This window comes from Hyperolius riggenbachi, chromosome 2 (genome assembly GCF_040937935.1).
Source record: "Hyperolius riggenbachi isolate aHypRig1 chromosome 2, aHypRig1.pri, whole genome shotgun sequence".
In the NCBI taxonomy this organism is placed as follows: Eukaryota; Metazoa; Chordata; class Amphibia; order Anura; family Hyperoliidae; genus Hyperolius; species Hyperolius riggenbachi.
Genome location: NC_090647.1, coordinates 218,879,385 through 218,906,679, shown reverse-complemented (window position 1 = coordinate 218,906,679; position 27,295 = coordinate 218,879,385). Strand labels below are relative to the sequence as shown.

General features: G+C 42.2%; 1 protein-coding gene across 2 annotated transcripts in view; it reads right to left on the bottom strand.

The window, feature by feature from the left end:
* The window catches only part of GABRB3 (gamma-aminobutyric acid type A receptor subunit beta3), a 666,404-nt gene that overhangs the window by 58,698 nt on the left and 580,411 nt on the right, over positions 1–27,295 (bottom strand). For both annotated transcript variants that reach the window (XM_068268150.1, XM_068268151.1), the window contains 2 exons: positions 18,150–18,232; positions 8,881–9,018 (listed from right to left, as the gene is read on the bottom strand). In XM_068268150.1, coding sequence (XP_068124251.1) covers positions 8,881–9,018; positions 18,150–18,232 — 221 coding nt within the window. The remainder of the gene's footprint in view (positions 1–8,880; positions 9,019–18,149; positions 18,233–27,295) is intronic.

Below are 27,295 nucleotides of genomic sequence, written 5' to 3'. Positions count from 1 at the left end.
CGGCCAATGTGCAAAATGTACCCTTATTTCGGACTTTGGCCGGCCAGAACTCGTTGTGGCTGTATGTGGCCGGCCAAGTCCCGAAGTCCTGCTCCCTCGGTTCTCCCCCCCACTGCCTGCACTAATCAAACCTCAGATCAGGGCGACCGGACCGGAGAGGCGGAGAGAGGCAAAGCGCACAAGTCACCCGCAGGACGTGAACACTTCAGTGCGGAAGCGCCTGTCATTTGGCACTTCCGCATGTGAAGTGTACAGGTCCGGGCGGGTAGCGTGCGCGCTGCTCTGCCTCTCTCCGCTTCTCCCCGCCTCTTCGGTCGCCCTGATCTGAGGTCTGTGAGTAGTGCAGGCAACTCTCCCGGCCATGCAAAGCGCACACTAAAGGCGCCCCCCCAGCCAATCAAAGCACACAAAAAGCGCCCCCCCCCCCAGCCATGCAAAGCACCTCCCAGCAATGCAAGTGCCCAGTAAAGCCCCCCCAGCGATGCAAAGTGCGCAGCCCCCCCCCCCCAGCCATGCAAGCACCCCCAGCAATGCAAAGTTCCCAGTGAAGCCCCCCAGCCATGAAAATCACCTAGTGAAGCACCCCAGCCATGCAAAGTGCGCAGCCCCCCCCCCCAGCCATGCAAAGCACCCAGCGAAGCCACCCCCCCAGCCATGCAAAGCACCTAGTGAAGCACCCCAGTCATGCAAAGTGCGCAGCCCTCCCCCCCCCCCAGCCATGCAAGCACCCCCAGCAATGCAAAGTGCCCAGTGAAGCCCCCCCAGCCATGCACAGTGCGCAGCCCCCCTACTTCCCCCCCCCCCCCCACGCTGCAAAGCGCCCAGCGAGACCCCCCCAGCCATGCAAAGCACCCCCAGCCATGCAAAGCACCCAGAAAAGCCCCCAGCCATGCAAAGCACCTAGTGAAGCACCCCAGCCATGCAAAGTGCGCAGCCCCCCTACTTCCCCCCCCCCCACGCTGCAAAGCGCCCAGGGAGCCCCCCCAGCCATGCAAAGCACCCCCAGCCATGCAAAGCACCCAGAAAAGCCCCCAGCCATGCAAAGCGCCCAGAGAAGCGCACCCAGCCATGACTAATCACCACTGTAATTTTATCTCTCCCCTGTGTCACTCGACTGCCACGGCAGAGCAGCTAATTTTAAAGCGCAGAATGATAACAAATTTGTCTGCTTCCGTTTTTTTTCCTGTGAAGGTTATTATGCTGTTGTGCATCTTTCAGAGCAGAGAGGAAGTTCCGAGTGCCATTCATAGTGACCGGACCCCCGCGATGTTCTGGGATTTGTGCATTTTGGACTTTGGCCGACTGACTTTGGCCGTTTCTAGAACTGGCCGGCCAATGTCAGAAATTCCCAGCATTTTGGACTTTGGCCGACGTCAAATCGGCCAGTTCTAGAAACGGCCGGCCAATTCTAGAATTGGCCGATTTCTGGTTTTGGCCGTAACATATACACTGATTGGCAGCGTACACAATGCTTTATATAGTAATGGAGTGACTGAGCGTTGGTGCACTACAGATCCCAGTAATATATATACACTGATTGGCAGCGTACACAATGCTTTATATAGTAATGGAGTGACTGAGCGTTGGTGCACTACAGATCCCAGTAATATATATACACTGATTGGCAGCGTACACAATGCTTTATATAGTAATGGAGTGACTGAGCGTTGGTGCACTACAGATCCCAGCTATATATATATACACTGATTGACAGCGTACACAATGCTTTATATAGTAATGGAGTGACTGAGCGTTGGTGCACTACAGATCCCAGTAATATATATACACTGATTGGCAGCGTACACAATGCTTTATATAGTAATGGAGTGACTGAGCGTTGGTGCACTACAGATCCCAGTAATATATATACACTGATTGGCAGCGTACACAATGCTTTATATAGTAATGGAGTGACTGAGCATTGGTGCACTACAGATCCCAGTAATATATATACACTGATTGGCAGCGTACACAATGCTTTATATAGTAATGGAGTGACTGAGCGTTGGTGCACTACAGATCCCAGCTATATATACACTGATTGGCAGAGTACAGAATGCTAAATAGCAATGGGGTGACTGAGCGTTGGTGTACTACAGATCCCAGCTATATATACACTGATTGGCAGAGTACAGAATGCTAAATAGTAATGGGGTGACTGAGCGCCGGTGTACTACTGAACGCAGCAGCACACACACTGACTGGGGGGGGGACCCTGGCTAGCCTGGCTGGAGAGCGAGAGAGACTCTATCTAACCTGCCTGCCTACCCAAAGCTAATCCCACAGACAAATGACGGGGAAATGACGCGGATCGGGTATTTATTTACCCGACCCACGTGACCCGTTCGGCCAATCAGAGCGCGTTCGGGCCGAACCACGTGACCCGTTCGGCCAATCACAGCGCTAGCCAAATGTTCGGGGGACCGTTCGGCCATGCGCTCGCAGTTCGGCCATATGGCCGAACGGTTTGGCCGAACACCATTAGGTGTTCGGTCGAACTCGAACATCACCCGAACAGGGTGATGTTCTGCAGAACCCGAACAGTGGCGAACACTGTTCGCCCAACACTAGCAGAGACCTGCAACACTCAGACCTAAAGAATGGTCAAAAAGCTGTCTGCCTGTGCAGACAGCTGAGCAGATCATTACAGGTACAGGTATGAAGCAATGGGTTACAGGTAAAAAACAACTGAACATGTCAGCAATGAAGGTGGAACATACATAACTACTTTACACAGCAGTAATAACACCAAAAGGGAAAGAGAACCCTACCCATTTGAGGTTACAGTCTAAGAGGTTAAAGAGTATAACAATTAGTATGGGGAAGCTGTGTACAAAGGTGGTAGTGTGATAGTCAGTGGCCAGTTAAAGTGTCTTAGGTGAGGTTACATGCTTGTCTGAATTCAGGTTGCACCTTTAGGCCTCGTTCACATCTATGTAGCGCAGATGGCCGTGCAATCAGAATGCAATGCGTCTGATCGCACGCCATCTGTGCTGCTACCCGCTGCGCTGCTGATCCCATTCATTACAGTGAATGGGTCAGCTCTGCGCTTGGGGGCAGAACGCATGCAGCAGTACGCAAGCGTATCATAGTGCTGCGCAGTACCTTTGATGTGAACAGCTGAAGGACTGTCTATGCCCTTCTGCCGTTCTTGTGTGTCGCACATCATACGCGCTTCCAAATGCACATGTGATGTGATGTGAACAAGCCCTAAAATGTTAAGTGTAGGTGAGTGAAGAACAGATTGTAGAAAGGAGTTTCAGAGAAGCCTGAATTGTGAGAAAAATCTTTTAAGCAAGAATGAAAAGAGGTAACTACAGAAGACAGAAGAATATCATTAGTAGAGTGGAGATTTCATACAGGGTGGTATCTGGAAACAAGTGTAGTTAGGTAGACAAGACAAGGCACAGATTTATATTGTGCTTTTCTCCTGGTGGGCTCAAAGTGCCAGAGCTGCAGACACTTGGGGCGTGATTCACAGGAGACCAGGATCATTAGGGAGCCCTGTCCAATGACTACTTGAACCAGGATTCAAACTTGGTCATAGGCTTGTATCCTTTGTGTGATAGGCAGCCAATAGAGAGAGTTACAGAGTGGGTTAGCATTGGACAAGCAATAGGAGATCTGGATGTGCCACAGTGTTCATGTTGGACTGGAGCAGAGCCAGAGGAGGCAAAATACTTGCCTTTTACTGATAGACACATACACTAGAAAGAACATAATGAGAATCTCTCACCACTGAGTAGTTTTTACTTGCTCAGAGGTGCTGATATCAATCAGGGTGGATGGGCATTATATCACTTCCAATTCTTTTTATTATAAAGAATTAGAAATCTATGAGATGATTGTGGTTCAGCATTGGCATTTAATGAACATGAAATTGCAGTTCTATGCATGTTCCACGCTTGTGCTAGTCAGCACTCTTGAAAGAAGTGGATGTCTTTTTTTACAAGCATCAGATCCTTCACTTTGGAAATACTGTATATGGAAATAGAATGTGATAATGTATGCACAGTCAATTAATTAGTCAGCATCCAGGTGCTTGTCTAAATGGTTTTATAAACACTTTGACTCATGCAATCTCTCAGGAGACAGAGCTCATGGAAGTGGGAACTCCATTCACTGCGCATATCTTAAACGTTTGTTGATATTTATTTGCATATCATTTAGTAAAAGGGCTCCTGTGTGTGTTGGGATATCACAGTCAGTCACAAATCCTGCCAAAGGATATTTTTATCTTTAAAACATCTGTATTTCTCACGATCTGACCACTTAGATGTCTTCCTTATAGCAGAAATTCAACATCCTGTTTTTAATATGTGCAAATTGTAGTGGCCAGTTATAACTGACATCTGCTTTTGAAAATATGTTTTCATTATAAAACATGATGATAAAAATGATACTCCTAAGCTTCTTCTTTCTGTGTAAGAAACCCATGTGAGGGGAGCAATTTAGGTACAAATACACTAAGATAGAAACAATGGATAGTCTAGTACAGGTGCTCCTATATACTGGTGCAAAACAAACTGTAAACATTGCTGCCAGAGGTTCCTACTCCTCAGATAGGTACACAAGAAATCTAAGACAACATTGGTGCTGCCATCATAGACAAGTAGCAAACAAAAGACACGGCACTCAGGAGCTGTATGCAGCAACAAGGTGTACTGAAGCAGACGATAGCACTACATGTTTCGGGCGGAGTCCTTCTTCAGGTGAAGGTGCTGCCATCATAGTATAAGCTAGGTATCTCTCAGTGTACAAAATGATCTCTCGGTGTAAATTAGTTACATATTTTAATTCAAGAAGCAGCAGCCAGAAATCATGTGAACCAACTCTAGTTAGAATTTTAAAATGTATGAATTTTACAGACCAGTCAATTCAGGCTACATTCACAATGATGTGTTGTTGTGCAGCATAACAGACACGTTGTAATGCGGATTGCCACACTGCAATGCAAAATCCACTATATTTTTGTGAACATTTTAGTTCACCCCATCTATAATGCAAGGCCTGTTAATTTTTCACATTGCCGTTGCATGATTGTTTACACATGTAATAGATCGGTGCTAAAATTAGTATACAAGTGCAAAAATACATTTTTTCAATATACAATACATCATTTTACATGAATTGGCGTAAAGGTATGCTCACACATAGCTGGAATAGTGCAGATGTTTACTCACATGATGTGTCAACCCATGGAATAATGCATCAATTAGCATATTATAAAATATGTTATTATGCTTCTATGTATCACCTGCATATTTTGTTCCATGACATTAAAACTGTGGTGTATCATTGTAGCTAATAAGTGATTCTGAAGGCTCCAATCCCTGTGTTTAGCAATTGTTCTTGTAGGCTGACAAAACTGACTTCTTTCTTTGAAACAAATTTACTTCTCTGTCCAAAATGTGCACCTCACTGTCCTCAACGTTGTGTCTTTGTCTTGGAGAAGACTTCAGTGTTTTGGCTTGCAGAATTCAACCTCCTTTGTGTGGTCATACAGTATACATACTCAGGGATTGCTTGGTCTCTACAGTGTACACAGTTTTGTAATAATTCCACAGGACTGTGTATATGAAATTGTTTTGCTTGTGCACGGATTTAACATTTTAATACATTTCATTGGATTGCTGGATTTGAAGAAATCAAACATGCAAAGTTTGTTAGGGATCCTCCTTAGTTTCTCCAATAGTTGATTTACATGCAATATGACTGTGTTGCTCCTTGTGCTCAAAGTGTCCAAAAGGATAGAATTTCTATAGACTTCATCATTCCCCTTAAATGATTTGGCATACAGTTTAAGAAGTTTGTTGGTTTGCCTATCTTTCCATGTAAAGTTGAAGTTTTATCCACAGAGATATGTTCATTAAAATGCTATTACTGTCTGGATAAATCATTATGGGATTCCTGTATTGCTGCACAGGCCCGTTTCTAGGGCCGTGTGGACTGTGCGGCCGCCCTGAGCACTGAGAGATGGGAGGGCGCTGTGATGGAGGGGGGGGGGGGGGGCCGCAGCCGCGGGGAGGGCAGCCCGACCTCTCCCTCCCTTCCTCTCCCGGGCCATCCTCCGTGCTCTCCCCTCCGATGCAGAGTGATTGTAGCAGGAAGCGCTGCTTGTATACAACTCACCTGCCTGCGTTCCAGTCGCCGGTCACTAGCCGCTGGTCTCCTCCTCTGCCTAGCTGCTGATACACACGCTGCTTCCTGCTAAACAGGAAACAGCGTGTGTATATAGGCAGAGGAGGAGACCAGTGGTTAGTGACCAGCAATTGGAACGCAGGCAGGTGAGTTGTATACAAACAGCGCTTCCTGCTACAATCACTCTGCATTGGAGGGGGCAGCACGGAGGTCGGCCTGGGAGAGGAAGGGAGTGAAAGGTCGGGCCGCCCTCCCCACAGCTGCGGCTCCCCCTCCATTATGGGGGGGGGGGCACCAACCTACCTACCTACTTACCATATACTGGGTGCAGCTACCTACCGACCTACCATATACTGGAGGCAGCTACCTATCTAACCTATACTGGGGGCATCTACCTATCTAACCTGTACTGGGAGCTCCTACCTATCTAGCCTATACTAGGGGCACCTACCTATCTAACCTATACTGGGCAGTTACCTATCTAACCTATACTAGGGGCACCTACCTATGTAACCTATATTGGGGCAGCTACCTATCTAACCTATACTGGGGCCACCTACCTATCTATCCTATACTGGGGGCACCTAACTATCTAACCTGTACTGGGAGCTCCTACCTATCTAGCCTATACTGGGGGCACCTACCTATCTAACCTGTACTGGGGGCTCCTACCTATCTAGCTTATCCTTGGTACACCTACCTATCCAACTTATACTGGGGGCGCCTACCTATCTAACCTATACTAGGGGCACCTACCTATCTAACGTATACTGCGGGCACCTACCTAGCTAACCTATACTGGGGGCGCCAACCTCTCTAACCTATACTGGGGGCAGCTACCTATCTATCCTGTACTTGGGGCACCTACCTATCTAGCCTATACTGGGGGCACCTACCTATCTAGCCTATACTGGGGGCATCTACCTATCTAACCTATACTGGTGGCAACTATACTGGCTACTTATATTGGAGGCACCTACCTAACTAACCTATACTGGGGGCACCTACCTATCTAACCTATGCTGGCGGCAACTGTTCTGGCTACCTATACTGGAGGCACCTACCTGGCTAACCTATACTGGGGGCAATTATACTGGGGCACCTATGCCTGGGTACCTATACTGGTGGGACCTATAGCTGGCTACCTATACTGAGTGCAACTAGACCTGGCTAACCTATACTGCGGGCACCTATACCTGGCTCCACAGCAGGAGGGCGGGGCACAATTTTTACAACCTCGCCCTGGGTGCATTTTAGCCTTCAAACTGCCCTGTTGCCTCATATACATCACATGTTATGCTTTGACCCTTAACAGACCTGATCTTCATATTCCTAATCATTGTGATCATTATCATGAAAGTCCTGCTGAGTCCTCCTATGCTGTGCCAAAATGATCTGGTACCTAACAGGCGTACATGAAATAAAGGCACCTATAAAAGAGGGCGCATGGGGATTGCTGGTAGTAGAATATTGCTACAATTAGTGATATTCTAGTGCTAGATTCCATAGTAAAATATTGTTAATGTTTACCAATATTTTATTATAGCTAAAACTAACCCTACTCTCACACAGAACCCTCCCCTGGTGGTTCCTAAGCCTAAGACCCCCCAGGTGGTGCCTCACCCTATGACCCTCCAGGTGGTGCCTGCCTAACCCTGGAGCCTAAGACCTCCCCCCCGGTGGTACTTAACCCCCCCTTCTAAACCTACTCCCCCCAACACAAAGCTGCAAATGCGGCTAAGATGTTAAATTTGGGCCCTGGGATTACCCAATTACCTGCAAGCACTGCAATTATCCAAACCTGGAGGTGCCCAATAGAATCTTGGGCCCCGGGAGTTTGCAGAAATGCAAATTGCGGCATTGCATAGCTTTCTGGGTCCACTGCAGTATGTAATGTCGCAATTTGCATTTCTGCAAACCTCCGGTGCCTGCAATTCTATCGGGCATCTTTGGGTGTGGCAAAAATTGTAAGTTTCGGCGCCTGATAGCAATCTCCCCATGCACAAATGTCAGTTTTCTACAATTAATTGCAGTTTTTATCATCGGCGCCTATTGCAGCCCCTTTTTTTTCCATCAGGGCTACTGCACCCTTTTTACCTGATTCGACCTAATGGAACTAGTGTGCTGTAGTTTTTGTGCAGTGTTGTGTTAGTTAAGTGTAGTTTATTGCATTGTAGTTAGTACAGTATAGTTTTAGTCAGTGTAGTGTAGTTAAGTGTAGTGTGTATTGCTGTGTAGCTCAGTTGGTAGGGCAACAGGGATTAGTGTACTGTAGTGCAGTCTAACCGGTGGGCGCAGCAGGGATTAGTGTAGTGTAGCTGGGCAGTGTAGCTTAGATAGGTAAAAGGTCCATAAGACGCCCCTGTACCATAGACGCACCTAGGTTTAATTTTTTTTTTTTATTTCCTGATTTTTTACCCTTTAAACTTAGGTGCAACCTAACAACAAACAAAACAAAACAATGAAATATGTAAGTTCCAACATGTTATTTTGTCTATGTAAAATTACATTGAAATATAGGGTTTACATGATTTTGTAATGTACTTATGTACTTATTTTTATTTTACACTGTGTCACAGCTTTTTTTGCAAATGGATTTCAAATATTTATTTCCCTGTATTATCAGAAATTCCATTTAAAATGGTCTTAAAGTTTTGCCTAGTTTTACCAAAAATATAAAGGTTTTCCAATCTGTTTTCAATTTGCCAGAGAAAAGTAATACAACATTGCAAAACGTACCTGTTGCAAATACAACATTTTTGGACACCAACTTGTGATCCATTATGGAAAACTGAGGGAGTTCAATCCTCTCAACCCCAGTTACAGCCTTATCTCCTCCCCTCCAGTAAAACTCAATGTCGTCTGTTGTGTAACCATCTGCAAGATAAAAACATTTCATCCCATAACAAACTTTATTATTTGCTAGAACAACGTTTGGTGACATGATTATCCAGTAAACTGTGGATATATTCATAGGAAGTATATTTTATGGGAGCTATTTGTACAGTATACTCTCTGAAAGTGCTGACAGACACATTACCCCCCCCCCCCCCCTCCACACACACACACACACACACACACATATACATACATACACAAACACATTTTGGTGATATTATTTGCAAGAATCCCACTCTAAAGGCACTACAGGATACATCTGAATTGATTCGCCAAACTTTTTTCATGAATCACCTTACTACCTTATTCATATAAAGCTTTTTAAGCATCCAACAAGTCACAGTGATAAAAAAAAGACAAGTAATCAGGAAAAACTAATTTCTAGTGTTTTGCCCTGCTGAAAAGTGCTGAAAAGTTATTTATAGATAATATGAGGGAAAAAAAATATTTCTTTAGATACGTTTTTTTTTTGCCAAATCAAACCCATAAACAAGTGCATTACATAAGACTATCCCTTACTAAGGGGTTATTGCTACTAAAAATATCCACTTTACTTTAAATGGACTGTAAGAATTTTGCCCTGTTAACAATGATTACGTGGTAGATCTCAGCTATCTATTGTATTTAGAGATAATTCTATTATATTTGCAATTACAATGCTCTGGTTATCTTCAGATTTATTAAAAAAATCAATTTATTAAAATAATTGTGTATCTTATTGTGGTTATTCACTTATTTATTAGTGAGCCCTAATGGGGTTTCTTTGTGTAATTTGGTATGGCTTATTAATGACCCTAGGGGTATATAGTAATTGTGATATTACCTGTATTGCTCTGAACTTTTGTGGTATTCAGCTAGCAAGGCTAGACAACAAGCTGTAATAGTGATCTTAAAATAGTACATATAGAGTGCCCATTTGTAACCAAACAGCACACTGTACTTGGTACTTTCCCAGGGATTATTTTACTATTAGGTATCCAGCTGTTTTTTATATGTTGTTGTTAATAACTAGTTCCTATCCTAAAGGTACCCATACTTCAATAGTGTAGTGATCACTACACAACTGACTAATGTACATGGCAGCTTCTGTTGGAGTAGTTGGGGAATTGTGAAATGCACACCAGGCAAAATGTCTATGTATACAGAGCTGTGAATTATGGATTTTTAGTTGACAAATTTTTGAAGGCATGTATATTTTTTTGTATAATCTAGTATAATAAAACTATTTTAATATCTTTAGAAAGGTACATTTTACAGCATTGGTCTACTGTTAAAATCTTTAATTCTCATATTTCGGGTTGCATTTAGGATCAAACATTTTAAGAGATGAGTCACACTGTTGTAGATTCCCTTTGTTTCTAGGGTTCCCAGCAGGCCCACCAACAGAGAATGGAGAAGCAAGTTATGCTCCCCCTCCTTTTCAAGCACCACCGCCCCTCCTCCCCCACCACCACCACTACTGATGGCTACAGTAAGCTGGTAATGGGTGTGTGCTTAATCTCCATTTTTTAAGACCTCCTATCAAGCTGTTATAGCTTTAGATAGAAGGAGGCAGACTATTTTATATGTCTGTCCAGAAGGTTGACCATATTTAGTTCATGAAAAGCTTCTCAAACTGTTGTCAATGAGAAAATACTCTAAACCAGCCACAAGATATTGTGATCAGTGCTTTATTATTATGAGTCAACTCCTCAGTCAGAAGTAAGGCAAACTTCACATTTATTTTCAAAATCAGGCATGCCCTGATCTGAACTAATATAAGCAGGAGGACGTGCAGGTAGCTGAAATATTGCTGAGTCAATCCCTTTATGTCTATGTGTATCTTAAAAATGGCAGCTAAACAAAAGTAAATTTAATAAAAAAAAATGTATATACAGGTTGTGCCCAACTTATGAACACCCAACTTACAAACTAATCACCTATATGAACAATCAGAAATGTGAACAAGTTGAAGTCAACATTTTTTTTTATGTAAAGGACTTTGTAGCTTCTGAGTAAATTAAAAAACTGTTTTTTTTAAACAGGTAAAATGACATTTTTCTGCTGTACACTGAGGGCACAGGGGGGCAGAGGTGACTAAGCGTGTGTGTGTGTGGGGGGGGGGGGGTGGAACAGAGGGGAACACTGAAGGCACAGGGGAACAGAGGTGACACAAAGGGGGACACTGGAGGCACAGGGGGTACAGGGGACAGAGATGGCACAGTGACAGATTCAGGTTAAGGACAAACCTACAGTCCCTATCTCATGCGTTAACTGGGAACTACCTGTTTAAGTGTCTTTATTAGCATTAGTCTTAGTTCTTTTACTAATGCTGTAGATTATAAAGAGTAAACTTGTTGCAGTTTTCTTATGCTATGCTGGTATCTACTCATGGTAGTTAAGATACACAGGAAAGTTACATATGTCCAAAATACCTAATTGCTGCCACACTTGTGAATACCTTTAAATATACAGGTGGTAGAGTTCTAGGATTTAATGCCTTTTATGTCATTGTACTTTGAGCTGCTTGCATAGCTTCAAGATAGTGTTTAGTATAACTATATAATTACTTAAAACTTTACTGAAAGGACAAATAGACAGACCGCTCGCAATTCCCTCACATACCTGTCAATCCCTCCACAGGGCAAAAACACAGGAAAAGTACAAGAACTCGCAGCACACCGTGATGAAGTAAAATCCAGATACTTTATTGGCACATCCAAGAAGACAGATAAGGCAGCCGCATTTCAGACACAAAGTCTTTAGTCATAGCTATTGTGTCTGAAACATGTCAGTTGTCCTATCTGTCTTCTTGGTTGTGCCAATAAAGTATCTTGATTTTACCTCATCAAGGTGTGCTGCGGGCTCTTGTATTTTTCCAAACTTTGCTCAAGCTTCACTGAACAGGCAGATGTCTTGTGATTTTTTTAATATAAAAACATTTTCTTTTTTTTAAAGCTAGCCTTTTATAGGTAATTGTACTTTCAATTATAAAAATCAACTGTATTTGAGATTGCACAGTGCTGTTTCTAAGAGAAACAGGTAAAGAGGAGAGCCATAGTTTCCATCATTCAATGGGTTGCAGCTGGAAAAATAAAGCAATAATAGCTATGCAATTATGCAGATGGGTGGAAGTTTCTGCATGATCTGTACCCAACCAGTTGTTACCATGGTTGTAAAAAGTAGAAATTTGAGGTTACTAACAGTATTAGAGATTATTATCTTGCTGGGGATTGAAAATGGAATTATCATTTTTAATAAAAATGACAAGAATTGTGCAGCATGAACCTAGTTTATATACATCCTGCTTTTGGAATAAATACCTTTAAAGGATACATTAGCATGCACAAATTTTAAAAACAGGGGGAGCAGGCATGTGCAGGAAGTGGTCCTCAACACCCATTCTCTTCTCTCTCCATCCATTCTCTTTAAAGGTCCCACAAAATTACTGGATGGCAAGGTCGGTGACTAGTGAGCAGGTGCTATCCCAATGGAGTGCATCCTTGACCGCGTTCCCGCGATTGCTCTGTGCATGCACACTAGGAAGTTGTGATGTAGTGTGCATGCACAGAGCACTCCCAGCTGTGGGCATGCGGTCAAGGATGCACTCTGCCCAGACAACGCATGCAAACTAGTCACTGGCCTTGCGTACCATGAATGAACTTGATACATTGCACAATGCTTTCATTCAGTTAAACTGTAAAAGTTTGCCTATAGCTATAGAGAACATCCACTGTGCAATCAGCGACAAGTCAGTGCTAGAGCCCAAAGAGGAGTCATGTTGGACTAAAAAGGAGGAACAGAAGTTAGCAGTGACAAGCAATTCCTACTCCAGTTAGTACACTGGAGGTAAATTGCTTCTCAATGTTTTTTTTTAATTTGTTTGGAATATGATTAAAAATGTAACTGTAGTTTTGTAACCAAGTAATTGCTAATCAAGCTGGAAAGAGAAAATGTACACTTTCATGCCCAATTATTGGTGTTCTTTTTAAAATAATAATGCATAATAATGAATGTTTCTATCCTACCATCTTTAACAAATGGCAATATTCATTTATTTCAATGTAATTTAGAGGACTGGTAAACCTAAATTAAAAGCTGTTTTATGAAAAAGAGATTTTATTAGCATTGATTGTGCAAGCCTTTCAGGAGATTAGCAAAGAATATTAAAAATGAAGACGACAGCGATATTTTCAATCACGGATGACTCCCTGTCTAGTAATTTCAAGCAGTTAATGCTCAAGTGCTTTTGTATTGCTTTTTGTTTTCTAGAAAAAAATGGTAATATAGATCAGCCAATGGAGGAGAACAGTTCATACAAGGCATGACATTTAAGGTAGCCATCAGGCGACTTGGCAGCTGATCGACTATACGATTTGATTATTATAAATGAAATAAAATTGGTGCTGCCAAGTGCATGCCCGACCAACAATGCTACCAATGAAGTTGGTAGCATAAGCTAATCACGCATGCTGCAAGATGTTGGGCCAACTTGCCCGATCGGGTGCGTGGCGGTAACGGTGTGCAATTTTGGTACATCAACGAATGCAACCCCTGCCACTGTCCCCCCTAATGTTAAGTGTGTCCCCTGGTGTCCAGTGCATGTTATCCATTACATGTCCGCCTACTCCACTTGTCCCTGCTCTACATACAGATGTGCCCCACGTGGTTTCCTAGGAAGGGCGCACGTATGACATCAGATGTCTTACACGCGGCCACGTTACTAGGCAAGCATGTGGCACGCAAGTATGAAGAACAGAGTGCACCCAGAAGCCAGCGGGGTACAAGCGGAGAGATAATGTATGTGCACTGGGCCCCGGGGGGCACTTAACATTGGGGGAAAGTGTCGGCGAGGTGGTTGGATGTGCTGTCACAAGGCCAATTCCAGATCAATTTCAGCATGAAACTGATCGGGAATCAGCCTCTGTTGTATGGACAGCCGACAGATCTCTCTCTAATTCAGGCACAAAACGCTTGTGCTATGTTCAAAATAGTGCGTTGCAATGTAAAGGCCGCTTTGTAATGCGGCTAATCGCACTGCAATTCACCAACTATGTGACGTTCACAGTGCAGTGGTTGTGTTGCGGCATAATACATTGCAGCACAGTAATGCACAGCATGCACTGAGTTACTACTAAATGTGCATGCTGACTGTAAGGGTGAGGCCGACTTCACACTGCAGATTGGCGGTGCGGTGCACTGCCAAAAACAGGCCTATGGGGATAGCCATGTTAGTACACTGTAATCCCCGTCTGGCATCCGGCCAAGCAAGAACTGATGCTCACTTCATGTTGGGTAATTGATGACGTCCGTGGAAGCGTACTGTTAAAATATGCTTCCGCGCATGTGCGATGCTGAAATCTGCAGCAGGTTTCTAAACAACACATATGTTACCATAGACTTACATGACTTCTGTTCCGATGCAGATCGCCGCAGGAGCTGCACGGTAACGTACGTTTGGAAGTGCGTTAGTGCATATAGCATACCGCAATGTAGGGAGTGTGAACTCCCCCATAGACTAGACTTAAATTAGACTACGGTGGGGTACGGTAAACCGCCTCAATGTGAAATAGCCCTGAAGCTTCTTTGACTGTATGCTTCACTGTACCTGACACAATGTGATCATAACGTGTGGCGCCACTGCCCTGATATTTTGCGTTCCTGCTGTCACACGGAACGCAACACAGTGCCCACTTTGAACATGGCTTTAGAAGCTTCTTGTATACTGACAAATAAGCCCTAACCATAGTTTTGGGAGATTAGGTAGGGACACCCAAAGACCCCACTAGAGCAGATCTTGATGTTGAGTAATTAGTACTGAATGTAATAAATATAACAAAATTATTTGATGGGAGCACACCTGTGTGTGTATGTATGTCAGGAGTGCTCCATTGTAAGCAGTGCAGTCACCCTATATGGGTCAAGTATAATAAACGAGAACTATTTTCCTCTTAAAGAAGTGATTGTGTTGATTGGTGGAAGGTGCTGAAGAACAAGCCTGTTTTCACCGATACCTGAATCTTTATAATTTGTCCCCTTAGAGTACTTGGTATTATACAATAATAGATTGCATATTATTTTTTGAAAATGGAAGACTCCCATGCAACTTGTAAATTGTACTTACATTATTTGATCCAAAGGCTTATGTACTGCATATAACCGTGGACAAGCCACCCCCCACATTTGGCCTAAAAAATAGGCAAATTGCTGTTACCTGCTGATAAACTGACATCCCAGTGTAGCACTCTAGTCTCCAATGCAGAGTGCACGTTACATTGGGGCATGCTGGTGGAAGCATAGCTACCTCTCCTCACTCCAGCATGCATCCTTGAATCCCCCTGGCAGCTTTTTGCAACTTGTTGCTAGAGTTTCAGGCTCACTGTCATATGATTGCAGTGAGTCTGCAGCTCTAGCTGCCGGTTCAGATGCTGCCGGGGAGAAGTAACAATGCAAGATGGAGTGAGAAGTAGCTACACTTTCCAGCATGCTTGCAAATGTTTCTAGTTTTAGTTAAAATGACCAATGCAAACTTTGTGCCCAAAAATGCAGTGTTTGTAAAACTCATCTCTTTTTTAACTTAAGTTTAAGTACAAAAACTTAAAACTTACTATAACCATCACATTTGTTAGCCAGGTCAGGAGGTTTAATGTAGTTTAGTTTCGTTTTGGTGGGAAAGCACATGTTTTAACCACTTAAGGACCACAGGCTTACAGCCCCACTAGTGACCAGGCCATTTTTTACATTTCAGCACACTGCAGCTTTAAAGAGACACTGAAGCGGAAAAAAATATATGATATAATGAATTGGTTGTGTACTATGAATAATTACTAGAAGATTCTCATATTTTTATTTTCAGGTATATAGTGTATTTTCTATTTATATAGTGTATTTTCAGGTATATAGTGTTTTTTCTAACATTACATCACTCTATAATATGTGCAGATTACACAACACTCAGCATTCAAAATGAGTCTTTCAGAGCAGTCTGTGAAGTAATGACCTCTCCTCTAGCAGAGAAAAAGTAAACAGTTCAATTACAGTTGAGATAATAAAAGTCAGATAACAGCCCTCTCCACGACTAAGTTAGTCGGAGAGCTTAATAGCTTTTTTGCATAGAGATAACAACTGGAGTTTCTCAACTCTTCCTGTACTGGAAACAATTAGACTGATGTATCTGATCTTAATTTTTTTTTCTTAGCTGTACTACACATACAAATCATAATATCATCATTTTTTTTTCGCTTCAGTGTCTCTTTAACAGTTTTCTGCACGGCCATACAACTTAGCACACAAATGTGCCATCCTTTTCTGCCCACCAACAGAGCTTTCTGTTGGTGGAATCTGATTGCTGCTGCAGGGTTTTTTTTAAATTAATTTAATTGTTATTTTTTAAAATACATTTTTTATTTTTTTTATCCTTGAGACCCTCCCTCCCCCAGAGATCAGGGCTGTCCCCAGTACAGTGCTGCGCTAGATTGCAGCGCCATACAAAGAAAACAAATCAGCTGTTTCACTGTCCAAAAGCCTGCCAGACGCGATCGCGGAGCAGAACTCTGTCACTCAAATGGAAATGCATGAGTGTTCCCCGCTAAGCTACAGCTACAGGACCTGACGCCAACTGATGGGTGGTTGGGAGGGGGTTAAAGTGAATTTTAAGAAAATAGATAATTTTCTAGTGTCAGTTGGCAAAACTTTTGAAATTTAAAATGACAAAATACATTTAAAAACATTTAAATCTCTCCACCTTCTAAGTACCCCATGTCATCCATGCAGTCTAGTATTCCCTAGGGAATTCAGAGCCTATGGCCACTGGGCTCTGTCTACTGATTTATACCAAATACAAGTACAATATACTGCACAGATAATAATAAGAGTATTAGCTTGGTGATGCACTCCTTAACAAGCAAAGTAACAACAATATTTAAATAGGTCAGCACCAGATGGCACCAGAGTGCAGCCAGATGACCCTTTAGGAAACTGCCATTTGTTTTTATTGTACAGTGCTGCAATCTATTGCAGCCATCTACTGGGGACAGCCCTGTCACTTGGCTGTCCCCTGGAGTGGCTCACTACGTGATTCCCTCTCATGTCTATGAGAGAGGATCGCCCTGATTGGACCTCGGGTTAGGTAAAAAAATAGACTATTTTATTAATGGGCAGACTCATTTGGGTGGTAAGTTGTATGGCTGTACAGCACACTGTTAAAGCTGCAGTGTGCTGAATTGTGAAAAATCACCTGGTCACTAGAGGCTGTGAATAGTTCACACTTCTCACACACCTTTGACAGGCCTACTATTCTCCAGACCTGGAAGCTGGTGCCGGACTCCTGCAGGTACACCACTCCTGCTTACCTCTTTACAGAAAACAAAAATTGGAGACGTCACACACGTTGCTTCAAAGGTAATCTGTATTCAGGTCATACAGTTTACAGAGCATGCAGAGCACACAACATGTTTTGGGCAACACCCTTCCTCAGGTGTGAGGAAGGGCATTGCGCTTGGTCACTAGGGGGGTGTAAGCCAGTGGTCCTCAACTGGTTACCACCAAGGGTATGCCCAAGTATTCGTTGCCCCACCCTCTTTTTAATCAGTGTATAGTGAGACCTGGCATTAGGCATTTTTAAATCTGCCAGCATGGCTCCCCACTGGTCCATTAAAGGAGTTATCAGGAATTTTAAAAGAAAATAAGTGCTACTTACCCTGGGCTTCCTCCAGCCCGAAACTCCCAGCATGTCCCTCGCTGCAGCTCTGCAGTCAGGAGTTCGTTGCCGCTGCGGCCCAGTCCCGGGTGATCACGTCAGGCTGACCTAGGGGTCACTGCCACGTGGACTGGAGCGTACTGCGCAGGTGCAGAACTACTGCTCCTGCGTAGTACGCTCCGACCCACATGGCGGTGATTGGCAGCAGGGCAGTACAGGCCGACCAGGAGGTCCGCCTGACGTCATCGCTGGGGACCGGGAGGCAGCGGCGGCAAACGGCTGATGGTGGAGCTGTGGCGAGGGACATGCTGGGAGCTTGGGGCTGGAGGAAGCCCAGGGTAAGTAGCACTTATTTTCTTTTAAAATCACAAAGCCACTTTCATGCTTCACTCCAAAAATGACTGCTAACTAGGTTGAAAGTATGAATACGTACAGCTCTCTATTTCAAGTGTACAATTCTGCTCGTCCAGAGGGTATCTTCTTAAGTCCATCATACATGCTGCTGTTGTTGTTATTCTAAAATAAACCAAATAATAATAATTGAATTAGCATGAAGGAAGGAGTATGAGACGGCATACATAAAAGTAATCTACACTAAACATATTTATACAAAACTCCATTCACAGCAAAATATTAAAGGGATTGCGATGCCTGAACATGTTTAAACATACAACACGTTTAGGATATATTTATTCCAGCTTTCACCTGCAGCTTCAATTATTAGCAGAATCTAGCATTGGCAAATAACCACAGACTTCTATAAGAACCATTGTGTTTCTCATGTGAGCTTCTTTTTGCCAGTCTGCTGCTGTTTACCCAGTGACTGTGGGACTAAGAATTGTAGAAGATATCAATTTTTCCTGGAAAAATCTTTTACACCTTATTATGTGGGTGGTAAGTTATTTCTTATAATTTATACATGGGCAAGTAGTTCAGGTTAACTCTGACCTTAGTTGAGATGGAATGCTGATATCAAGTATTCACAATGACCAGAGGTCCACTCAATAAAGTCTTTGGAGATTTGTTAGCATATACAAAATGTTTTATTTAGTTTTAAAAAGAGATAAAAAAAAAACTATGGTGGCTATGGAGACATATTCATAAAAAAAGTAAAATGTATGCACACAGACAGTACATGTTAATCTCACGGGGTAACTACGCAATGCACATAAAATAGTTTGCCTAGCTTGTATTTTACACACAACGCGCACATGCTTGTGTAACACACCTTACCCAAAAAGCATAACATGCATGTGTGTTTAATACAAGTTACACAAGGTGATGTGCATTAGGTAGTTTGCATAAGGCTTTATAAAATGTATGCACACTATCTGCGCATATACGTTTTACCATTGTAAATAGAGCCCAATGTGTTTTGCAATTGGGAACATGCTCGAGTCCAAGTAAGTGTTTAGGATGTAAATTGCAATGATTGGATGTAAAGTCAGTTTGAGATTCCTCATGTGGTCCTGAGTCAGTAAAAGCCATCTTGTGTCATTCTCCTCAATGACTGGCAACGGATGCCACAAATCAACTTGTCAACTCTTGTGAATGACAGGAATGGGAACTCACACAGTGGCCCCTCCAAAGATGTAGGATGGAATTGCTTGTCAACAAGTGCAGTCTCCAATCCTGCATAGGTAGAGCACCAGGTGCCACCTCAAGACTAAACAATTCAAGAAAAAAAAAATAAGTTCAGAAGCCTTAACCTGGTGTCTAATGCATAATGTATGTGACGGGTGGCAGCTCAAGTGATGTAGGAATAGTAACAACCCCCCCACCCCTAATGCATATCACAGCTATGTGCTGCTTTATCAGAGAATGGATTGTTTGTTAAAGTGGACCTGAACTCAGATCACCTCTCTGCTCCAAAAGATGCACAACAGCATAATAACCTTCAAGCTATGTGCACACAGCAGAAACGCTAGCATTGCAGAAAATGCTGCGTATTTGCCAATTGCCGCTAATGGAAGTCTATGGGCCGCAGGAAAAAACGCATATCAAAAACGCATATGCGTTTTTGATGCGTGCATTTTTGTTGCATAATCTTCAAAAATGCATGAAAACCGCACATAATAAAAGTCAATGGAAACGCAATGGTATGCATTTTCAATGAATTTTTCTATGCAATTTTGGTAAGAAAAAAAATTGTTTTCTGATGTATTTCCACTTCCTGTTGTCTTCCTAGTGATTTGCATAAAATGCAAAAGAAAAACGCATACAAAACGCATATGCGTCTTGTATATGCGAGCTGCAAACGCATTAAAACACACGCAAAACGCTTGAAAAATGCATCTGCGGTAACACACAAATGCACCAAACAAGCAGTAAAAATGCACAAAAAACGCATACAACATAAAAGGAAACATGGCATAAAACACAGCCTTTCATGTTATGTTATGTGTCCACCTACCCTCAAACAAAAACATTTCTGTGTTACAGCTACAAACCCTAAAATAAATCTGCACTGCTTCTACTTCCGGATTCATGGAAGAAGGCATATTGTTTACAGCCTGTGCTTTCAAATGGGCATATCTGCCATAGACAGTCATGTGACATGGGGGAGATCAAATTACAACTAGTGATTAGACATAAATAAGTGTATTTATATTTTGGTTAATTTGCATACATTGGCATATTTCATATTTCTGCACATTTTATGTGGCAACCCTCTAGATTGTAAGCCTTTGGCAGGGCTCTCTCCCCTTGTGTATCATACTTGACTGTGTGCACTTTACTCAGAATTTGGAACTTATTACCACTACCACTCCAGTGTATGATCTGGCATTGTACTACTGTCTGCATTGTGTTGTATATCTTTTTGCTATTACCTGTATTGTTGTGTCTATTGTCTATTACCTGTATTGTTCTGTCACCCCAGTTATCATTGTCTGTAACCTTATTTATTGTACAGCGCTTTGTAATATGTTGGCGCTATATAAATCTAATAAATAATAATAATAATAACCTAGAGTGAAATCCCACCTCTGTATAGTTTTTTTTTTTTTTTTATTGGTATGGTTTTTTTTTTACTTTTGCAGTATGCCCATCAATAAAATATTTTATTTTTACATCTCCTAAAAACCTGATTTCTTTTTGTCTGCAGGGATATCTTTTTGCGCATAAGTAAAATAGGCGCTTGGAAAGGTATGGCGCCGGATATAGCCGAGAAATGTGATTTTGTTAATGAAAGAAAGCCAGTCAATAAACGTGATTTACTTTAGAAAAGACAGCCAGATGTAGCCAATAAACGTGATTTCCTTTGTAAAAAAGCTGGATGTAGCCAATACATGTGATTTGGTTTATAAAAGGGCACCGGATGTAGCCGATAAATGTGATTTTTTTTTTTATAAAAGAAATCCAGATGTAGCCAATAAACATGATTTTGTTTATAAAAAGGAATCTGTTTGTAGCCGATGAGCATGAATCAATTTACAAAAGGGTGATGGATGTTGCTGCTATTAGAAATTAACCTTAACCATAACCCTCCATGGTTATGCCTAACCTTAACTCCCTTATGGTGCCTAATATTCACCTCCCCATGGTGATGTCTAACCTTAAACTCATCCCCCAGCCCCTAACCTTTACCCCCCACAGTGATGCCTAACCTTAACTACGTTGTTCTGTGAAATAATTGTAGCTGCAATTTTTGAAAAATATAACAAGGTATTTAGTGTGATTGTTGTTACTGCATTTTATGTCAAACATATAAGCTGTATTCAGTGAGATCATTGTAGCTGCAATTTTTGAAAAATATAATTAATATTTGGCATGATCATAGTAGCTGCATTTAGTGTCAAAGATGTAAACAAATGAAATCATTGTAGCCGCAAAAAAAAAAAAGGCATATAATGTAGAAATTACTAGAAAAACTAAGGTCTTTAAAGGAGTTATCAAGGCATTTTAAAAGAAAATAAGTGCACTTACCCAGGGCTTCCTCCAGCCCCAAGCTCCCAGCATGTCCCTTGCCGCAGCTCTGCAGTCAGCCGTTCGCCACCGCTGCGTCCCGATCCCCGCCGATGACGTCAGGCCAACCTGGAGGTTTGCCTGTATTGCGCCTGCGCGAGCGGCGCTGTCAATCATCGCCACGTGGACCGAGGCATACTGCGCAGGCGCAGAGCTACTGCGCCTGCGCAGTACGCTCTGGTCCACGCGGCGGTGATTGACAGAGCCGCTCATGCAGGTGCAGTACAGGCCGACCAGCAGGTCGGCCTGATGTCATCGCTGGGGACTGGGAGGCAGCCCTGGGTAAGTATTTATTTATTTATTTATTGTACTTATAAAGCACCAACATATTATGCAGCGCTGCTAGTAGCACTTATTTTCTTTTAAAATGCCTTGATAACTCCTTTAAGTAATTAGGTCCTCTTTTGCAGCCGCAAATATTTTCATAGTCGTAATAAAATCATGGCCACCCTTTTCACTGCTTACAGTCGATAATCATGGCAAAAAACATGGAAGACTATAGTGGCACCCTTTTTACATGCCAGCTCCGGCACCCTTTTTAACTGATACAATTTTTTCATCTTTGAACATTGGCTATAAAGATAATTAACAGATTTGGTTACTGCAATGTGAAATATTTTTTTTTTTTTTGTGCTTGAAAAACAGCATTAGCAATCCAAACAACCTATCACATTTTACTTACAGAAAAACGAAATAGAATTACATAGAATACATATTCTGCTTTCATCACAGAAATAAATTCTCACTTTGAATTGCATTAAAAAACCAATGACTATGACTCATGTATTCCATTACAGAACTTGGTAGAAGTCATTAGCACATTTGCCTTAGAAGATAATTATTTTTGTGCCCAGAATTTATAGACAGCACTCTACATAAAATATAGTGTCTTGTGCCACGTAAATTAAAATTAAATTAAAATTTCAAAATAAATGGTTTAAAGTTTGCATGCTAATACATAAAAACTCACATATTTCTTGCGCTAAGTAAATGTATGCACATCAAATCAGACCAGGCAGTGAATAAATTCAGTATACAGTACATACATGTCACATTAGTAAATTATGCTAAAAATAAATAACCGGAACAGTGGCCTTTTATGAAAATGTATCATATTATGAATGCAAGCCCTAAGTTAATGTTTGGAAATATGGTAATGGACTGACCAGTACTGTAGAAAGTAGCACCAGTGAAACCATTCTAATCTTCACCCTGGGCATGCCTAATGCTCTTATACCTAATGATTGCTCAATTGTATCTTCACACCAAAAGTACCACAAAAAGGTGAGCTCTCAGCTGCTAGATACAAATACATAAAATGAATGCTTCAAGGAAAAGACCCCCCCCCCAAAAAAATTTTTATATATATATATATATATATATATATATATATATATATATATATATATATATATATATTTCTAAAACATAAGACAAACAAAAGTTAATTCTGCAGGGCTGCTAGAACAGAAACCCAGGCAAATCACCTAGGATCCTCAAAACCCCATAATTATAACATATTTGTAATTTACATCTATTAAAAATATTATGGCCAGTACAATGAAAACTCATCCAAAGTCTCAAAAAATAATGACTAAGTAGAAATATCATCTCCAGCCTTCATAATTATTTTATCAACTACTGTTTGATTTAAAGCATAACCAGAAGCAACACACTATGCAGTGAAGGACCCAGAGCCCTCAAGGTCCCGCTGCTCAAAACATCATATAGGCCTATCTTCCCATGCAAACCAGAATGATTCAGAGGAGAACTGGGTGAAAGTGTTGTAGTCTGATGAGACAAAAAATGGAGCTCTTTGGCATCAGCTCAAATCTCCATGTTTGGAGGAGCAGGAATGCTGCTTTTGACCCCAAGCATCATTGCCACTGTCAAACATGGTGGTGGACATATTATGATCTTGGGGTGTTTCCTGCTAAGGGGAAAGGACAACTTCACTGAATCAAAAGGACAATGCACAGGGCTATTTACAATCAAATCTTTGGTAAGCGCCTCCTTCCCTCAACCAGGAAATTAAAAATGGATCATGGATAGAGATGGCCCGAACGGTTCGCCGGCGAACGGTTCCAGGCAAACTTCCGGTGGTTCGCATTCGCCATGTAAGGCGAAATTTTCTGGAAGTTCGGTTCGCCCCATAGTGCGCCATTAGAGTCAACTTTGACCCTCTACATCACAGTCAGCAGGCACATTGTAACCAATTAGGCTACACTCTCTCCTGGAGCCACTCCCCCCTTATAAAAGACAAGCAGCGCTGGCCATTACACTCACTCGTGTGCCTGCATTAATTAGTGAAGGGACAGCTGCTGGCAGACTCTCATAGGGAAAGATTAGTTAGGCTCTTGTAGGTTTGTTAGCTTGCTCCTGGCTGATTGTTATTGCTAAAATAGCACCCCTCAACAGCTCTTTTGAGAGCTAATGTTCTCCTGGTGTGTTTTTTTTGTGTGTGTTGCCCACTGACACTGCATTATACAGCCCTATCTGTTTCAGCTGGACTATGGTAATTGCTATTACTGTGCCAGCCAGGCCCTGTCTAACTATCTATACTGGGACACCTACCTATGCCTACCTAACTACTGGGGCACCTACTTACCTATATGGGGACCTCTACCTATGCTTACCTACCTTCCTATACTAGGGCACCTACCTATGCCTACCTACCTATACTGGTTCTCCTACCTATGCCTAGATAACTACTGGGGCACCTACCTATGCCTATCTACCTATACTGGGACACCTACCTATGCCTATCTACCTATACTGGGACACCTACCTATGCCTACCTACCTATACTGGGACTCCTACCTATGCCTAGGTAACTACTGGGGCACCTACCTATGCCTATCTACCTATACTGGGACACCTACCTATGCTTACCTACCTATACTGGGACTCCTACCTATGCCTAGCTAACTACTGGGGCACCTACCTATGCCTATCTACCTATACTGGGACACCTACCTATGCCTACCTACCTATACTGGGGCACCAACCTATGCCTACCTACATACAAGAAGATAATAAGGTCGTTGCTTCATTGTGGACAGACCAAATTTGATCAGCTGGACAGTTCTATCATTGAGCTACCACAGCCCGGCGACCATATGGGCTTGAAAACCGCCATGGCCTGCACTCTCGCCTTGGTGCGCACTAGTCCAGCACGGCCATCACTACCCAAACAGCTGTTTGCGGTGTGTTACACAGTGTGTTTGGTGTGTCAATGTGAAGCAGTACTCTAATTACACTCCCTAATTGATGTATACACATGCAAGATGTTTTAAAGCACTTTAGGCCTGCAATTTAGCATTCAATCTGATTTCTGCCCATAAAACGCTGCTTTGCGTCAAATCCAGATTTATCCGCGGCACTTTTGGCACCTATCCCACTCATCCATGCAAAAACTCAGATGTTAGACCCCTTGAAACATCTTTTCCATCACTTTTGTGGCCAGCATGAGTGTTTCTATTTTTCAAAGTTCGCTTCACCATTGAAGTCTATTTGCGGTTCATGAAAGTTCGCACGAACTGAACCTATCACGGAAGTTTGCTAACCCGGTTCGCGAACCAAAAATCGGAGGTTCGGGCCATCTCTAATCATGGATAGGTGTTCCAGCATGACAATGACCCAAAGCACGTGGTTAAGGCAACAAAGAAGTGACTCAAGAAGAAGCACATGAAGGTCAAGGGGTACTTAGCCAGTTTCCAGGCATTAATCCAATGGAAAATCTATGGAGGAAGCTGAATGTTCAAGTTTCCAAACATCAGCCTTGAAACCTCACTGACTTGGAGAGGATCTGCAGGGAAGAGTGGGCCAAAATCCCTCCTGACTGTATGCAAACTGGTGTCCAACTGCAATAAAAATCTGACCTCTGTAATTATCAAGAAGTGTTTTTCCACCAAGTACTAAATCATATTTTTAAGGTGATCGAAAACTTATTTCACTCATTACAATGCACATCAAGCTCTGACTTTGGGGCACTGGGTTTTTGAGGTTTCTTTTGTTGTTCTTCAGTCTCTCAAAACTATAATAAAAACTACAATTCTAGACTATGTATTTATTGGCCAGAGGGCAAACAAGCAAAATCAGCAGAGGGTAAAATACTTCTTTTCTCACTGTAATAGTGAATTTCAAAAACTCATAGAGTTAAATTTCAGGAAAGATCTCCAAAATATTAAGTTGATTAGATTCAAACATAGTGCCAATTGTTTTATAACCTATTCTTATACTTGGGTGGAAAAAGTACACCAGACAGAGCACCCTTATGTGTAAACCTAGGAAGTGGAAATATACATTTATAATTATTTTGAATGCAAATCATGTGAGCACTAGAGATGGCTCGAACCTCCAATTTTCGGTTCACGAACCTCGAACCCGAACTTCCGAAAAAGTTTTGAACCTGCAAACGTTTCGAACCGTAATAGACTTCAGTGGGCAGGCGAACTTGAAAAACTACAAACACTTATGCTGGCTACAAAAGTGATGGAAAAGATGTTTCAACGGGTCTAACACCTGGAGGGAAGCATGGCGGAGAGGGATACATGCCAAAGGTCCCGGGGAAAATTACGGATTTGATGCACAGCAGGGTTATAATCCCTAAAAGGCAGAAATCACATTGCATTGCTAAATTGGAGGCCTGAAGTGCTTGAAAACATCTTGCGTGTGTATACATGGATCAGCAGTTAGTGTAAGTAGTGTAGTGCTTCACACTGACAGACACAACTCACAGTGTATTGCACTGCAAACAGCAAACAATTATCAGCAAGGAGCAAGCTAACAGACCTCCTAACTATCGCTTTCCCTATCTCTCCAATGTCTCTCCCTCCTCTCACTAATACAGCAGCACACGGAGTGAGAACATGGCCGACACTGCTGCCTTCAGCCTGATTGGCTGCCATGTGTCTGCTGACTGTGATGTAGAGGGTCAAAGTTTAGCCTAATGATGTAGTATAGGGGGCGGGTCGAACTCCCTAAGTGTTCGTGGTTAACCGCAAACTCGAACCAGCTAAGTTTGTGTGAACAAGTTCTCCGGCAAACCGTTCGGGACATCTCTAGTGAGCACACATTTGCATTAAACATTTTATTCAAAAGCAGGGGTTATCTGTCCAGTACTTTGTGTGATGACTTTAGTTACCCTTTACAGTAACATTTTCATTATATAAATGTGAGTTTCAGTCGTTTAGCCACTAACTAGGAACAAGTATGCCAGTCAAGATTTGAGACCTCCTAGGTTGCATTCTTGTCTTTGAGTAATGACTTGAGAATAAGCTATGCTTTGGTGTGACAGCTTTCAAATAATATGAAATTATACAATTTTTTAAAACAGTGAAATTGCATTTTCATTTTAATAAATTACTTCAGCATTTTAAATAGAATCTGTTTTTGGCGTTTATAATAGGCATGAACAGGGCATATTACAGTACATAATTTTGTACGCTGTTTATCTATGTTTCTTTCAAGCTGTGTCTTTCCAATTCCAAGGTTTATTTCGTGTTATTTATAGTAAAGTAAAATGTATTTTTACTATGCAGACAACATGATGCATTGATTCTTTTTTGTTGAAAACAATGGCTAGCTACTGGAAGCATGTTCTATAGCTTT